The sequence below is a fragment of the Mya arenaria genome, chromosome 11 (genome assembly GCF_026914265.1).
Source record: "Mya arenaria isolate MELC-2E11 chromosome 11, ASM2691426v1".
NCBI lineage: Eukaryota > Metazoa > Mollusca > Bivalvia > Myida > Myidae > Mya > Mya arenaria.
In genome coordinates, this window is record NC_069132.1 from 30,561,700 (window position 1) to 30,577,735 (window position 16,036).

The 16,036-nt window shown below is 33.7% G+C and overlaps 1 protein-coding gene across 1 annotated transcript; it reads left to right on the top strand.

Moving 5' to 3' along the window:
- The first annotated feature begins 5,730 nt into the window (after positions 1-5,730).
- On the top strand, positions 5,731-15,272 carry LOC128208465 (uncharacterized). Its single transcript, XM_052912029.1, has 5 exons — positions 5,731-5,887; positions 6,096-6,245; positions 11,845-11,948; positions 14,281-14,346; positions 15,144-15,272. Exons 1-5 carry the CDS (start codon positions 5,785-5,787, stop codon positions 15,270-15,272), a joined length of 552 nt encoding a protein of 183 aa, XP_052767989.1. The 5' UTR covers positions 5,731-5,784.
- Positions 15,273-16,036: the final 764 nt, after the last annotated feature.

Genomic DNA, 16,036 nt, shown 5'->3' on the forward strand with positions numbered 1-16,036 from the left:
ATCTTACCATTGCATCTTGTGCAGTCATAGTTTGGATTACACAGATAGGAACTGATTGTATGTTGTAGAACTTATCTTACCATTGCATCTTGTGCAGTCATAGTTTGGATTACACAGATAGGAACTGACTGTATGTTGTAGAACTTATCTTACCATTGCATCTTGTGCAGTCATAGTTTGGATTACACATATAGGAACTGACTGTATGTTATAGAACTTATCTTACCATTGCATCTTGTGCATTCCTAGTTTGGATTACACATATAGGAATGATTGTATGTTGTAGAACTTATCTTACCATTGCATCTTGTGCATTCCTAGTTTGGATTACACAGATAGGAACTGATTGTATGTTGTAGAACTTATCTTACCATTGCATCTTGTGCAGTCATAGTTTGGATTACACAGATAGGAACTGATTGTATGTTGTAGAACTTATCTTACCATTGCATCTTGTGCAGTCATAGTTTGGATTACATATAGAGGAACTGATTGTATGTTGTAGAACTTATCTTACCATTGCATCTTGTGCAGTCATAGTTTGGATTACACAGATAGGAACTGATTGTATGTTGTAGAACTTATCTTACCATTGCATCTTGTGCAGTCATAGTTTGGATTACACATAGAGGAACTGACTGTATGTTGTAGAACTTATCTTACCATTGCATCTTGTGCATTCCTAGTTTGGATTACACATATAGGAACTGATTGTATGTTGTAGAACTAATCTTACCATTGCATCTTGTGCAGTCATAGTTTGGATTACACAGATAGGAACTGATTGTATGTTGTAGAACTATTCTTACCATTGCATCTTGTGCAGTCATAGTTTGGATTACACAGATAGAAAGTGATTGTATGTTGTAGAACTTATCTTACCATTGCATCTTGTGCAGTCCAAGTTTGGATTACACATATAGGAACTGATTGTATGTTGTAGAACTTATCTTACCATTGCATCTTGTGCATTCATAGTTTGGATTACACAGATAGGAACTGATTGTATGTTGTAGAACTTATCTTACCATTGCATCTTGTGCATTCCTAGTTTGGATTACACATATAGGAACTGATTGTATGTTGTAGAACTTATCTTACCATTGCATCTTGTGCAGTCATAGTTTGGATTACACATATAGGAACTGATTGTATGTTGTAGAACTTATCTTACCATTGCATCTTGTGCATTCCTAGTTTGGATTACACAGATAGGAACTGATTGTATGTTGTAGAACTTATTTTACCATTGCATCTTGTGCAGTCATAGTTTGGATTACACATATAGGAACTGATTGTATGTTGTAGAACTTATCTTACCATTGCATCTTGTGCAGTCATAGTTTGGATTACACAGATAGGAACTGATTGTATGTTGTAGAACTTATCTTACCATTGCATCTTGTGCATTCCTAGTTTGGATTACACATATAGGAACTGATTGTATGTTGTAGAACTTATCTTACCATTGCATCTTGTGCAGTCCTAGTTTGGATTACACATATAGGAACTGATTAAATGTTGTAGAACTTATCTTACCATTGCATCTTGTGCATTCCAAGTTTGGATTACACAGATAGGAACTGATTGTATGTTGTAGAACTTATTTTACCATTGCATCTTGTGCAGTCATAGTTTGGATTACACATATAGGAACTGATTGTATGTTGTAGAACTTATCTTACCATTGCATCTTGTGCATTCCTAGTTTGGATTACACATATAGGAACTGATTGTATGTTGTAGAACTAATCTTACCATTGCATCTTGTGCAGTCATAGTTTGGATTACACAGATAGGAACTGATTGTATGTTGTAGAACTAATCTTACCATTGCATCTTGTGCATTCCTAGTTTGGATTACACATATAGGAACTGATTGTATGTTGTAGAACTAATCTTACCATTGCATCTTGTGCAGTCATAGTTTGGATTACACAGATAGGAACTGATTGTATGTTGTAGAACTTATCTTACCATTGCATCTTGTGCATTCCTAGTTTGGATTACACATATAGGAACTGACTGTATGTTGTAGAACTTATCTTACCATTGCATCTTGTGCAGTCATAGTTTGGATTACACAGATAGGAACTGATTGTATGTTGTAGAACTTATCTTACCATTGCATCTTGTGCAGTCATAGTTTGGATTACACATATAGGAACTGATTGTATGTTGTAGAACTTATCTTACCATTGCATCTTGTGCATTCCTAGTTTGGATTACACATATAGGAACTGATTGTATGTTGTAGAACTAATCTTACCATTGCATCTTGTGCAGTCATAGTTTGGATTACACAGATAGGAACTGATTGTATGTTGTAGAACTAATCTTACCATTGATCTTGTGCATTCCTAGTTTGGATTACACATATAGGAACTGATTGTATGTTGTAGAACTAATCTTACCATTGCATCTTGTGCAGTCATAGTTTGGATTACACAGATAGGAACTGATTGTATGTTGTAGAACTTATTTTACCATTGCATCTTGTGCATTCCTAGTTTGGATTACACATATAGGAACTGACTGTATGTTGTAGAACTTATCTTACCATTGCATCTTGTGCAGTCATAGTTTGGATTACACAGATAGGAACTGATTGTATGTTGTAGAACTTATCTTACCATTGCATCTTGTGCAGTCATAGTTTGGATTACACATATAGGAACTGATTGTATGTTGTAGAACTTATCTTACCATTGCATCTTGTGCAGTCATAGTTTGGATTACACAGATAGGAACTGATTGTATGTTGTAGAACTTATCTTACCATTGCATCTTGTGCAGTCATAGTTTGGATTACACAGATAGGAACTGATTGTATGTTGTAGAACTTATCTTACCATTGCATCTTGTGCAGTCATAGTTTGGATTACACAGATAGGAACTGACTGTATGTTGTAGAACTTATCTTACCATTGCATCTTGTGCAGTCATAGTTTGGATTACACAGATAGGAACTGATTGTTTGTTGTAGAACTTATCTTACCATTGCTTCTTGTGCAGTCCAAGTTTGGATTACACATATAGGAACTGATTGTATGTTGTAGAACTTATCTTACCATTGCATCTTGTGCAGTCATAGTTTGGATTACACAGATAGGAACTGATTGTATGTTGTAGAACTTATCTTACCATTGCATCTTGTGCAGTCATAGTTTGGATTACACAGATAGGAACTGATTGTATGTTGTAGAACTTATCTTACCATTGCATCTTGTGCAGTCATAGTTTGGATTACACATATAGGAACTGATTGTATGTTGTAGAACTTATCTTACCATTGCATCTTGTGCATTCCTAGTTTGGATTACACATATAGGAACTGATTGTATGTTGTAGAACTAATCTTACCATTGCATCTTGTGCAGTCATAGTTTGGATTACACAGATAGGAACTGATTGTATGTTGTAGAACTAATCTTACCATTGATCTTGTGCATTCCTAGTTTGGATTACACATATAGGAACTGATTGTATGTTGTAGAACTAATCTTACCATTGCATCTTGTGCAGTCATAGTTTGGATTACACAGATAGGAACTGATTGTATGTTGTAGAACTTATTTTACCATTGCATCTTGTGCATTCCTAGTTTGGATTACACATATAGGAACTGACTGTATGTTGTAGAACTTATCTTACCATTGCATCTTGTGCAGTCATAGTTTGGATTACACAGATAGGAACTGATTGTATGTTGTAGAACTTATCTTACCATTGCATCTTGTGCAGTCATAGTTTGGATTACACATATAGGAACTGATTGTATGTTGTAGAACTTATCTTACCATTGCATCTTGTGCAGTCATAGTTTGGATTACACAGATAGGAACTGATTGTATGTTGTAGAACTTATCTTACCATTGCATCTTGTGCAGTCATAGTTTGGATTACACAGATAGGAACTGATTGTATGTTGTAGAACTTATCTTACCATTGCATCTTGTGCAGTCATAGTTTGGATTACACAGATAGGAACTGACTGTATGTTGTAGAACTTATCTTACCATTGCATCTTGTGCAGTCATAGTTTGGATTACACAGATAGGAACTGATTGTTTGTTGTAGAACTTATCTTACCATTGCTTCTTGTGCAGTCCAAGTTTGGATTACACATATAGGAACTGATTGTATGTTGTAGAACTTATCTTACCATTGCATCTTGTGCAGTCATAGTTTGGATTACACAGATAGGAACTGATTGTATGTTGTAGAACTTATCTTACCATTGCATCTTGTGCATTCATAGTTTGGATTACACAGATAGGAACTGATTGTATGGTGTAGAACTTATCTTACCATTGCATCTTGTGCAGTCATAGTTTGGATTACACATATAGGAACTGATTGTATGTTGTAGAACTTATCTTACCATTGCATCTTGTGCAGTCATAGTTTGGATTACACATATAGGAACTGACTGTATGTTATAGAACTTATCTTACCATTGCATCTTGTGCATTCATAGTTTGGATTACACAGATAGGAACTGATTGTATGTTGTAGAACTTATCTTACCATTGCATCTTGTGCAGTCATAGTTTGGATTACACAGATAGGAACTGACTGTATGTTGTAGAACTTATCTTACCATTGCATCTTGTGCAGTCATAGTTTGGATTACACAGATAGGAACTGATTGTATGGTGTAGAACTATGCTCTTTAAATGGAATTTTGCTTACGTTTGTAAATAATAAGGAACAGTTATAGTTAAATAACTGATTTTTTAAACAATTTCACATGTCGACCTGAAATGACTTTGACCTTTACATTTGGTGACCTAAATGAGGTTTGTTAAAAAGATGGAAATCGGAGCATAATTAAATACAAACATTAAATAGTAATAATATAATAAAAATAATAAGACTAGTCATTGGCTCAGAAAACGGCTACCGTCTTTGCTATGGTAACCGGCATGATACAAACTGTCCACCATAGCTAAAATTGAGCCCCCCCCCACACACACACATAAAAAGATACGAAGACACCATGGAAACGCTGTAGACAAAAATGCACACAAATACCTTTACGGACTTATTTGCGATAAAGCATCACAAAAAGAAAGTTTATAAGACATACACTCAGCTATTTTGCGAAATTACTACTCAGCTATACATATAAAACATAATTGTATTACAAGCTTGAAACATAAATTGGATTATTATTTTCAAATATTTTTTTTTAATATACTGATAATTTTAGTATAAACCATGAGTATTTGATTGGGAAAGCCAGTAGGGCAATGGGAGTTTTGTTTTTTAAATGTTTTTTTTATTATTATTTTAAACCCAAGATTATGTGTCAATCTTTTGACGCCTTTGTTGGCTCCATCTTAAATTACTCAGCAGAGGTCTGGGAATATACTTACTTTCTATGGTGGCATATTACTGCCGTAAGATAACCTGATATCGTTCGCGAACTGGTTAACTAGATAAGATGCTTGGTAGCACTTATCTTTAAATGCAATTTTGCCTTCTAGCAGTATCTGGTTTTCTATTTATGGTTTGCGAATTCCGCTTCATAAAAACACAATCATTGGTTTATATATAACTATCAATATCAAAATAGGTCAATATTATTTTTATGACAAAATTATCTAATTTAGATTGATTGACTATCGCGATAAAAATGGCTATACCTGTTTAAATGGAGAAAACGAAAGTGGCAAATTCGTAAAATAACAATACGGTCATGTGCGGGTTACGTCATCTCGGATGATAAGCTGGAGGGATAAGGGAAACATTTTGCTGGACCTATTTTGTTCGTTAAATATGAAATTTAAATTTCTATACGCAGTAAATTTACTGCTCTTTCTTGAATTTGTAGGGACGGATTTGACTGTGTCTGGAATCCAGTCGATTGCAGATTGCCCAGGTAACTCTGCTGTTTTAAACATGATGGTTTTACATCAGTTATTTATTATTTGTATGATTTAAACTTTTCATAAGAACTGAAATTTCAAAACATTTACACCGACGAACTGAAAACTGTATAGCATGAAATATGGCTCGTATTATCGTGTTTTAAAACTGATCCATTTGAAGGGATAAATTAGTATTTTGGTCTTTCTTATATATTGCAGAGAATGGCTATGATGGTCGTGGTAACTGGACAGTTAGTGACCGTAGGTGCATTCTGAAGTGTTACCAGGGATACACACCAGACGCCTGTCACGTGTTACGTCGTCAAGGAGATCACTGGAACTATGAAAAGATACCACATTGCGTCAAAGGTATGATTTGTTTTGACACAAGCAGTATCTAAAACATTGGCTACAACTTCTAAAACGGTTTACAATTAAGTCTTCTTATTTACGTGTTTGGCCGAATGTAATAGATAAATATAACTACATGCATTCCACACACCTGATTAGAGTGTGCGGACTAACTTTTGAAAAAAACAAACAAACAAAGTGGGGGGTAGTGCATGAGGTGTTTATGTTTATTTCTATGTCTCCATGTGAATGGGCCAAGACCTTTCAAACCGTGAATGAAAAAGCGACACTGTTCAGATTTTTCAAACAATGTTCATTAAATATTTGCTACAATTAATAACATTGCTCACCGACGCTGAAATATAGCAGATTAAAGGCCGAGACAATATTCCATAATATTCCATAAACAAAAATGAAAAATGTAAAAGTATACTGTTGAGTGAATATTTCTACTTTTATGAAAAATTAACTCAAACTCTCGAAAGTAGCTGTATATACAGGTTCCCCGAGTTAAGTAACACAAATAAAGCAAAAACAACGTAAAAATGAATTTTATGCGGTCAGGTGATATATTATTTTAAAGGTTACGTCATTACAAACTCAAATATGCATATCTTAAAAATCCATCATTTTTTTACTTATTGCCCTTTTAATTTTACATTTTTATCATTTTTTCTGCCCCAAAATAGGTCAAATTTTAAACTTCGGAATTCAAACGAAGTAAATTATGTAAAACAACGCATTTTGTTTATCTATAAATTAAATTAAAATACACATTTCAAAATATCAAAGCTTAAACAATGTTTTAACCAAATTATCTCACGTTAAAAAATATTGATGAAAAAAACGTTTATTTTTAAGAAATTTTAAAGAAGCCGTATAAATTTTAGAATAAGCAAGCAATAAGCTAAAAGTAATAAAACATAATCTTACCTCTTACAAAATGTCGTAAAGAGTTGAAACGAAAGAAAAGTAGGTGTATATGTTATCTCTGTTATCATTTTCTTGCATTGTTTTAATTTTGCCAATCATCGGAGTGTTTATTGTTTCAAGCATGCTTTTGTGTGGAAGGTCTGCGACCACTTACTTAATTTCCTCATTATATATCATCCAGTTAATTGACCCCTGATCAAAACGTGTGTGGCGGATCCGTGATCTAGTGGTAACACAATCTTATCGGAGAACTCGCCGAATAGGCCTTGCCCGAGTGCTATTATAAATAAGCATACACACACACTGACCTTTTTTATTGAATACATGCTGTTAAACATAGAACATCAAACGAATTAAACCTTACAAAAATGTTGTGTATAATCATAATATAATATGGATAAAACAGTTGTTACACAGTCTAATAATCAGTTTTACATACTACAAATGATAATGAATTATGATAATTTGATTCACAAAAATATTAAAGGATGAAATCTACTGATTCAAACTGAAAGAGATCAATATTAACATTTGGTTATATAAGTCGATATTAAATAACAGGGTTTGAATTGTTTTTATACATTTTTAGACTTGAAATTTCTCATAGGTACTCAATACAAATATATGTGACATATATGATTCTTTCGTTTTAGCTGACCCTGTACACACTTGAGGTAATATTGTTTGCATTCTTGCGGAATGTCGGTTTTACAATAACCTTTTTGTTACTTCAAAATATTTCCATTGAACTTCATTGCGATTAGTATTGCTGGTGCTGGGCTGTTGATACATTGAATCATGATCATTGCTATTGGTACGAAGCTTGTTTGTCTCGCAGCTTTTTTCTCATTTTGTTTACTTCTATTGAGCCATGCTATCGTTTTTATAATAATTTCTAGTTCAGGAGCTTTCCTCTTTCAACCATCAGCTACCTAAAGCCGACTTCTACTTTTCGCGGTACGCATACACTAGCGTTAATTATTTTGTTTATGTCATTTTGAAAGATTGTTTTTAAGTATGTAATCATTTAAACATTGTTAATAGTTAGTGTATTTTACTCGACAATGTATGAATCATTGATTAGTTATCATTTATGTATGCATGTTATACTATTTATTTTATATCCATTGCCAATGTTCATATCTCTGACATTACATTATCACCATTTCATACATTTATAGTGCATTTATTATCTTATTTCATATAAAAATCAATATTGTGGTGTTCATCATTTAGAAATGTTCTTCTGTATATTCAAATTTTAACTATCCTAGATACAATTATGTCCATATTTATTTAAGGTGTGTAACGATAATAAAAAAACGTATGTTTTTGGTATAAATTTCGTAGCCCTATTAATAGGGACTCGGTTAATTTTTCGGACCCGGTAATGCATCTGAAAACACTTATTTTATAGTTAGTTAATTCTTTCATACCGAATTGCAGAAAAATTAAAGTAAATAACATTCTTGGTGTAGTGAGGAGCGAACAAACGCCATTGCATTTCAGAAAAATAGAGTACTGAAGCCTTAACAACACAACTATGTCTCATGCAGAGCAACTGTCGAATATTTTAACCTTTATCGAATTCATTGTTAACATCACGTGAACATGTTTATCAACCAATCATTCTACAATCTTTTGCATAAGTGCATAATGATTTGCCACACTTTATTTCGTTATATGTTTTTTCGTAAAAAGTGCATTTAACAAACCATGGGCAATCCCACTAACAACACTTTCTGGTATGTCAGTACAATATTATATGTATGAATTTTATGAGACAATGTATTGTCTTTACGGGTCGCAATTAACTAGCTTCACTCTCAATTAAATACTCTCCATCCTGAAGATAACATATCTTTTCTACGAAAATGATGACGCATTATTGATATGAAATGCAGTATAATCTTGATTTGAGCGATTAGCAAATATAACATAGTGAAAAATATACCGGACGTTCTCCCCAATTCTAAACATCATATAAATATTTAATGACATAACATTTATTTCAAACGAATAATTTCATCGATGTCATCTGGGTTTTATTGGCATACGTTTTTAAAAACATGTTATGTACACTCAGATACTCATGGACACTGTCACGCAAACTGTTTTCGTATTTACATTAACATTTGGCGTTTTGTTATCACCATTGAACAATATTTGATTGTTAAACGAGGACATGAAAATGGGGATATATAGGTAATTTTGCATAACAAATACGCGGTACGTTCTTATTGGATAACAAATTGCCTTTTGTTATAAAATTTAACCTGTCTTACAGCTCGTGTTTTAATTACACTTTTATTAACACGCCCGGCTTATTCTGATTCTGCATCACACAAAAACTGCATACAACTTCCTCGCCCAACGTAAAAGGTGTTTAAACATAGAAAAATCAGCCGTATAGTGCCCATGTAAGTGCACTAACCGTTGAAAATAAAAAAAATATGCCAACATTCAATGCAAAACAGCTAAATTAGGTACAAACAGTGCACTTTGTCTAAAAACATAGTTTAAAGTCACGCAATTTTCTGTATTCACTTTCCGTTCGAAAATTAATGTTTTATGGCTTAAACCGTTACTGACGGTTTAAGAAAACTGCATAAAACATCAATTTTTGAACTTAAATATAAAAATCTGCGATCTAATTTTTGTCGGCAGTCTTATATAACTGGTTTCCATGGATTATCGCAAAAATTGGCTCGTTCCAAGACAACAAATAAAGAGGTTGTCAAAACGTTCAATCTGTGAGTGTTCAGCTTGGACCCCCTGCATTGGAGGATCATGAAATAGACATGCTATTTATTGATAAATTCGATCAAGTTTTTTTCAAACATGCATTTATTTGTTGAAAGACCACTAAACATACATCCTAATTACAGTGTAACATTTGAGTTATTGTAAAAGTGGTAAAGTGTTGGCAATTGCATGAACATTCCTGTAACAGTAAAGCGGCTGAATCTTTGGGATTGAGGGATATACCTCGTGATGCTTAAAATAAGATCTAATTCTTCATATCGAATAAACGAATAAAATCATGTTTTCACATGTGTGAAGAATGTGATCAGTCAAACATCTGCTCATACAAAGCCTACTTATTTAAAATCCTTACCATAAAACAATTTCATATGTGATGCATCGTTTGTGAAAGATAACAACAAGATGAATATACTTTGATATGAAATCTGCAAAACGCAGGGGTCCATCTTCCGAATATTAAGCGAAGGAAATGTTTGATGCGGAATATTGTCAATCTGACTTCTCTGTTCTACCTCTTGCAATAAGCTCAGGCAATTCAGCTATATATATGTTAGGATAAGATTTTACTTTATTGGGATATTGTATTTATATATTGAAAAACGTGTTTTGAAGTAACTTTATATATTTTAATAGTGGTAACGCGCTTGTAGCATCAGTCCTGTGATAATTTAACTGCCTCAGCATATTTCTGTAAAAGGTCGCCGCAAGCAATTAAAAAATGCAGTGTATCTAACTTTAGTATTTTTATACTGCATCAAACGTTTTAGAGAGAACAAAGTAACAATACACATGTTTGTGACATTCTGAATTAAACATAAATTACTACAAATAATAATTATTTGTAACAACTTATAACCCACTGATAGGATTAAACTGAACCAGTAATAATCACAACTTATACAAGCAAAAATGCGATTTCAATGGTAACAGATACATTCGTTGATCGATACTTAGTTTAAAGATAAATAAATTCAGATTTTGTCTTATTTGTATGGTCTTGAGTACACATTTGAAGAAATCACAAGCTAAATGTATTTTTTATGCATTTTCACATATATGTTTCACACTTGTTTTAATCGCTTATTTTCGTACATTGGCTTGTAGGTTATTCAAACATTGCCAGTTGGTTATTCGTAAAGATCCAACTACCAACTTAACCATAATACAACACCAAATCTGAATCCCCAACCTGCTTACTGGTTGGTAGTTGAATAATCGCAAAAATCTGGAAATGTTCAAATATTCAACCGGCAAATGCAGAAAAAAAACACCAAAATGAAACAGTATTTCTCATGAAAATACATTTGTGTACATTGATTTCTTCCATGAGTACCCTTCAACCATAAAACGAGACAAAATTTGAATCCCCCACTACACGCTGATATTCGCAAATAAGCAACTGGAAATGATCGAGTAGCTAAATATCAACAGCAACATCTAACAACTATGTAGTTGATTATTCGAATCCCCAACTGGCGACTAGCAGGTAGTTGAATACTGGATTAACCAACTACCTTCTAATTGGTAGTGGGATAATCGAGTCACCAACTACAAACTACCTCCGAATTTTACCGTTATGTTTATTAACGAAGCGGTATTTCCCCAAATATTATATTTAAAGTGCATTTAAAGGAGCACTAAGAGTTCGATGGAGTCCTCTTAAGCTAAGGAGACATTTACAACACAACCTTAGTGAAAACAAATCCAAGGGAGCGTAAAGGTGGTATAAGGGCCTAAGGTTGCTTCGAGTTAGTAGCCCGTGGTCTTTTAATTGTAAACAGGGCCCATATTCGGCACGATATCTTTTAGGTGGAGAAAACACGTATATACTCTTCAAACTTGTAAGATGTGAGCAAATTTACTCTTGACCGATACGTAATAGTTATATCCAAGTTTACCGTGTGTTGAAAACTTTCAGAACCAAGCGGGAGTGAAGCATCGAGACCTTGGTTGGATGCCGCTGCTGCATCCCTTGCAGCTTCCGCGGGCGAAGCTGCTGGATTCTCAGCTGTAGGGCTACAGGTATATTCTTATTAACAAGGTTTTCAACGAAAACCTTATTATCAGAATGAGGATGTTCATGGGCGGGCGGGCAAAACGTGATGTTTAGTGTGTATGTAATGTTATCAGCTCGTCTGGGATTGCTTTAAATGTGTGTGGGGCCAATGTCAAGGTGATTGCGCCCAATGACTTGGATAGCGACGAAACTTGGTGTGTATGTAGTTTATGCGAAGAACTAGCTTGGATAAGGTCCCTGTTTCTAAAAACAGTAGGTCACTGTTTCTAAAAACAGTAAAATAATTTCTACCCAATAACTTTAGCAACGATTGCTTGAAAGTGAACAAATTTGGTGTGTATGTAGATAATATGAAGAGTAAGTTTAGGATTTGACTTTGAAGGGGGTCGGGTCAAGGTCATGAAACTAAGTATGAATGTTAAAGCGAAACTAAACACATACTATACTTTACTAGAGTAATGTTCATTTATGTCCCCTTTTCATACAAGTCAAAAGAAAAGCTGCTGTTTTTTAACTACCAGACATGAATTGGCTATAATGTTAATTGCCCATTTAAAACACCTAGTTTCGTTTTGTGGCGCTTCTGGTTGTTTTCTGTGGGTATATGTTTATACTATTTAACCCAATGGTTATGTACAATACGATCTTCCCCAAGCAAGGTATGACTTCCCAACTTTAAATGACTCACTGCGAGGTTGATGTTTTCAATATATGATGTTTTCTATACCACATGTGTGCTCAGTCGTTATTCAGAGGTTTATAGCAGGCGGAGCCGGTCTGTTGTGTGATAATTGGCCTGAGACGTAGTCGATTGACGTTAGGAATACGAGGGCCCGTCACAACGGCCCGTCTCCTCAATGTTTTAATTTCTTTAATTAGTCGGCGCCCAGAAGGGCGCCGACTATATTTGATATTACTTTAGAAATATTCCAACTTAGGGACTAGTTCATATATTGCAGAACAATGCTTTCAATAGTTTCCACGTTGCATGATAAAATATGAAGTTTAATTTGTTTTATAAAACTTTACACTTTAATTGATCATGAAACCTTGAATTATAATAGCCCTGCTTATCGTTTTGATTTTAAATACCAACTCAATCATAGCAACTCGGCCATCTCCGAGATAGATACAGGCCGAGGTGTTCCGATTGATATAGATGAAGGTTACACGGTACTATTAAAATCTCCTTTATGTCTGTAAACCTCCTACGCAGTAATCTCCCTTGGTGACAGCAAAAATGCCGAGTTTTGAAAAATTAACCTTGAGCTTATTTGTTTGTTTTGAAAATGCCATTCGAAAGAATGAACTCCAGATAATTCCCCTTTGATATATAGTATTTTTACCCCCATTCTATATACTCATATGAGTGAAATGTGTTACATAAACTTGTACAAAATATAAAGCAAGGAATTCACAGAACATGCCGGTACAAATAAAAGGTGAATTTCATGCTATTGAAATCTATGTATTAGACCATTGACTCTATTTAATCCGAAGAAACGTATGTATATTTTTGTTATTATTCAGTTTTAACCGGAGGATTAGCTTGGGGAAAAAATAACCATAATGTCCTTCGAGCATATGTACACCCAACATAAAACAAAATATTATCATTGAAATAATAACCATTTTTGGTTATCTGCATGCACGTTTTTCTTCTAATTTCATTGCGCCGACTTGATGCTATGCATCAACTTTTTTCTTGTACATACTTGTCTTCTTTTTATAAGTTAATTATAATTGTTGTTTAAAATTTACACCAAGCCCAGTTGTATTCCTATCTCATTAAAGCCTACCGATGATTAGTAAACTTAGTTTTAAATTAAACATAGGTTTTGTGAGCCAAGCCAAGTCGGAAGCAAATGAAAACAACATTGGGGTGCTTATTCATTTTTCTATCAATTTCATATATTAAAAGTCTTCACAAATTTGTTCAGTACTAATCATTGACATTTTTCATTTTCATGTCTAAAGTTCTCAATTCAATCACCGGCGTCTGAATCATTGTTTGTCTCTAAAATGTTAATTAAAATCATTTTGGGTATATACAGTGAGATAAACAAGACATCTGAAGAAATTTAGTGCCTTTGATATACAAGAAAGAAACAAGGTATGTAATTCGAACTTACCGGATTTCACGGTAGAGTCCAGTTTGATTCATGTTATGTTTATACTGCATCATTTATAATTATTTATCTGACAAAATAAACGTATATGCTCCCAACTATCAAACGAATTTTCGAAAATAAAACGGTTTTTCTTTGATGGTGATTCTGTTGCTGTGCTTGCTAGCAAGCTTTTTTATGAAATAGATCAATGCTTCATTTCTTTTAGGGTGTCCAAGAGTACGCCGGAAGTGCTTTCCAGCTAGCGCATAGTGTAGTGGAATTTGTTCCCGAGGTAAACACAGCGAGCTTTTCTATGTGGAAGTGTTGTGATCTGCAATGTGTTTTCGAGTTTGTCATGTTAAAAACGCATGTATGACAAAAGTTTCTCGTTCTTCAGCAGTTTTGAAAAACGAAATATGATTATCAAATACTTAAGTAAACTACGATTGCATGTTAAATTGAAATAAAATTACAATTGGGCTGTGATTGGCATTTGTAAAGCAATAAAGAATGGTTGTCATGGTTTTGTGGTATAGGCCTAATGACCCATGAACACGTTTCTTACTTCAATGCACAGTTTATTCAATAACAATTTGAACAGCTTCGAGATATCCTCCAGTACCGGCACGCAACTGTTGTATATTCTTAAATACTGATTAAATAAGCGTTGCAATTTACAAAGAAACTACATATTTTGAGTTTAAAACAACCACGGTACATTTTTCGTTACACTACATAATGATACATAGCGTAGTAGTGTATCCGGGATATCCGACGATGGTTTAAAACATGTTTTGATTATAATTATAACAGATCCTTGAATAATATTCTTACGTTAATTTGTGCTTTTTCCTTCCATGCTTGTCTTCAAGACGATGGTAATTTTGAATGAATTGAACTTAAATAGAACCATTGAACAATATGTTCAACGCCAGCATTATTTGTAAAAATACGCACAATAATGATCATATTACTACAAACTATCTATGGATATAGATATAATTAAATATTGATTTTTTTTCTTTAAATTAATTGCTGATCATGAATTAGCTTAACCAGGTATTCACATATTCTTCGTTTATATTGTAGCGGTTTAGTTTGAACGCGTTGCCACTTGATCCTCGATTGCCAGAGATTATTCACGTTCCTCCTATACAAGAAACGTCTGATCTGGATGTTGATTTACCAGAACCAAACCTGTGTCATTGTCAGCATTGAAACAGGAAGATACACCGGGGACGAGGTGGGGAGCACCAGCAGGCTTGAATGTGTCGGCAACCTGTGGAACTTTAACACATTAATTTATTGGAGTAATCTAAGTGTTTTTAAGATAAAATAATTATTAAATTCTATAACAAGTAATGAATCCATCAATCTTTTAAACATGTCCTGTTTTTTTCTTTATTTTTATTGACTCGAGCTCTTTAATTAATCTTGACATGCATAAATGCGTTCATCAATTTTCTTGTATGTTTGCATGTCATGAGTAACAGTAATGCCTTAAAATCAAAGAAACTTGCTAGTCTGTTCTGTTTGTTTTGCTTTCTTTAGTTTGGTGATGATTGTATTGTGTACACAATTGCATGGAGTTGAAGCCATCAAGTCTTCTTTTACAATTCATTTTATAAAGTATATGTATTATAAGTTTCCCGGAAGGAACTCTTTTAATTTATTTCTACCGTTCTAATCCTGAAATAAGATTATGCATTTGTATTGAAATGTTGATTAATTCTGCTCAATAAAATATGTTTAAACCAAGATCTCCGGATGGGCTAACATTCAGAGGGACAAATTGAGTTTTATTGAAACGTGAAACATGAAACGGACGCGATTGTTTATCTCGTTGACCAGTTGTTTTACAAACGTTGTAAACAGTTTAATGCATTTAATGATTTTCAACACTTATTCCGAAAATGATGAAATAAGAAAGAGTTAGTTTCTCATATTTCCAAAGCTTTAACTATATAACTATATAGAAAACC

Bases quoted from the DNA above. Each gene is read 5' to 3' on its own strand.
- LOC128208465 (XM_052912029.1), top strand. From the start codon at position 5,785: ATGAAATTTAAATTTCTATACGCAGTAAATTTACTGCTCTTTCTTGAA. The intron at 5,888-6,095 runs GTAACTCTGCTG...TATATATTGCAG, and splicing joins GTCGATTGCAGATTGCCCAG to AGAATGGCTATGATGGTCGT. The intron at 11,949-14,280 runs GTATATTCTTAT...CATTTCTTTTAG, and splicing joins TCTCAGCTGTAGGGCTACAG to GGTGTCCAAGAGTACGCCGG.